The following is a 1,727-nucleotide window of genomic DNA, read 5'->3' as shown; positions in this document are numbered from 1 at the left end:
AGCTATTTCCTGGAAGAAGTTTACGGAGCTATTTCTGGAGAAGTACTTACCAAGTTATATGCAAGATCAGTTAGAGATGAGATTTTTGGATTTAAAGTAAGAGAATATGACTGTAGTAGAGTAAGAAGTGAAGTTTTTGGAGTTGGAAAGGTTTGTGCCAGAGTATGTGAATACAGAAGCAAAGAAAGCTAAAAGATTTCAACAAGGACTTAAGCCATGGATTCGTAGTCAAGTAGCTCTTCTCAAGTAAGGACATATGTTGCTTTGGTACAGAAGGAAATCATTGTAGAAGGAGAAAGAGAATCAACTAAAAGGGAAAATGAAGGAAAGAAGAGTAAGTTTGAGGATTTAGAACAAGATCAGGGAAGTCCAAGTTTAGAGGAAAGTTTGGAAGGAAAAATTAAAATCAGAAGTTCCAGAAGTTTAAGCCCAGAAATAGGAATCAAAAGAATAGTTTTCAGAAAGATGGACAATCGACGAGGGACAATAGACCCCAGATTCAAGAATGTAAGACTTGTGGAAAGAGACACCCTGGAAGATGTAATAAGCTCAGCGTGACGTGTTTCAAGTGTAACCAGAAAGGACATTTTTCATCTGAATGCACAAGTGGTTCGGGAAAGCCAGAGATGACTTGTTTTAAGTGTGGGAAAGTTGGCTATATGGCAAGGAACTGCAAGGAGCCAGTTCTGAAGGCAAATGTTTTGAGGATTGTTGGAGCATCACCTCCACCAGCACAAACAGTTCATCCAAGGGCGCGAATGTTTAATATGACAATAAAAGATATAGTGCAAGATGCGGATGTGGTAGCATGTACACTTGCTATAAATTTAGTAGAAGTCAAAGTGTTAATGGATTCTGGAGCTACTAGATCATTTATTTCTGAAAGTGTTGTTGATAGATTAAAGTGTGTTACGTACCCTCTAGAATCTAATTTGGTTATAGAAGTAGCGAATCAGGCAAGAGTTACTGTCGATAGGAATTGTCCTAATTATGATATTCTTAGAGAAGGTCGGCACTTTTCTGCTGAATTAATACTGTTTAAATTAGGAGAATTTGATGTTATTCTTGGAATGGATTGGTTAGTGAACCATGATGCGCAAATCGAATGTAGAAGCAAGAAAGTGAAATTGAGAACCGAGGATGGAACTGAGGTGATATTTAAAGAAAAGAAGCAAGACCAGAAATTTCAAACGGCAATTCAGATCAGAAGATTGTTACGATGAGGATGTGAAACTTGTTTGGCTCACGTAAAGGATATGGAGAAGGAATCCCAAATGATTGAGGACATTCCTGTAGTTAAAGAGTTTCCCGATGTATTTCTCGATGAAATACCTGGACTACCTCCAGATCCTGAGATCGAATTCACGATTGATTTGGCTTATGGAACGGAACCAATTTCGAAAGCCCCTTACGAATTGCGCCCATTGACATGAAGGAACTAGCGACGCAATTACAAGAATTTTTAGATAAAGGAGTTATTCGACCGAGCGTATACCCATGGGGTGCACCGGTGCTATTCGTAAAGATGAAAGATGGAAGTATGAGATTGTGTATCGATTATCATAAACTCAATAAGTTGACTATCAAGAATAATTACCCTCTCCCGCGAATCGATGATTTATTTGATTAACTGAAAAGAGCTACTTGTTTCTCGAAGATCGATTTACGATCTGGATATCATCAACTGAAGATTAAGGTGGAAGATATACCCAAGATGGCGTTTCGAA

At 38.3% G+C, this 1,727-nt stretch overlaps 1 protein-coding gene across 1 annotated transcript; it reads left to right on the top strand.

The window, feature by feature from the left end:
* The first annotated feature begins 626 nt into the window (after window positions 1–626).
* LOC141685156 (uncharacterized) lies at window positions 627–1,433 on the top strand. The gene is made up of 2 exons (XM_074490276.1): window positions 627–1,151; window positions 1,254–1,433. Exons 1-2 carry the CDS (start codon window positions 627–629, stop codon window positions 1,431–1,433), a joined length of 705 nt encoding a protein of 234 aa, XP_074346377.1.
* Window positions 1,434–1,727: the final 294 nt, after the last annotated feature.

Source organism: Apium graveolens, chromosome 9, assembly GCF_009905375.1.
Source record: "Apium graveolens cultivar Ventura chromosome 9, ASM990537v1, whole genome shotgun sequence".
NCBI classification, from domain to species: Eukaryota; Viridiplantae; Streptophyta; class Magnoliopsida; order Apiales; family Apiaceae; genus Apium; species Apium graveolens.
The sequence above is the reverse complement of the archived record's forward strand: the minus strand, read 5'-3'. Positions and strand labels throughout refer to the sequence as shown.

What these genes read in the sequence shown, in the direction of transcription:
- LOC141685156 (XM_074490276.1), top strand. Translation starts at nt 627, where the DNA reads ATGACTTGTTTTAAGTGTGGGAAAGTTGGCTATATGGCAAGGAACTGC. An exon ending in GAACCGAGGATGGAACTGAG is followed by an intron (nt 1,152 to 1,253) that starts GTGATATTTAAA and finishes GCTCACGTAAAG; the next exon opens with GATATGGAGAAGGAATCCCA.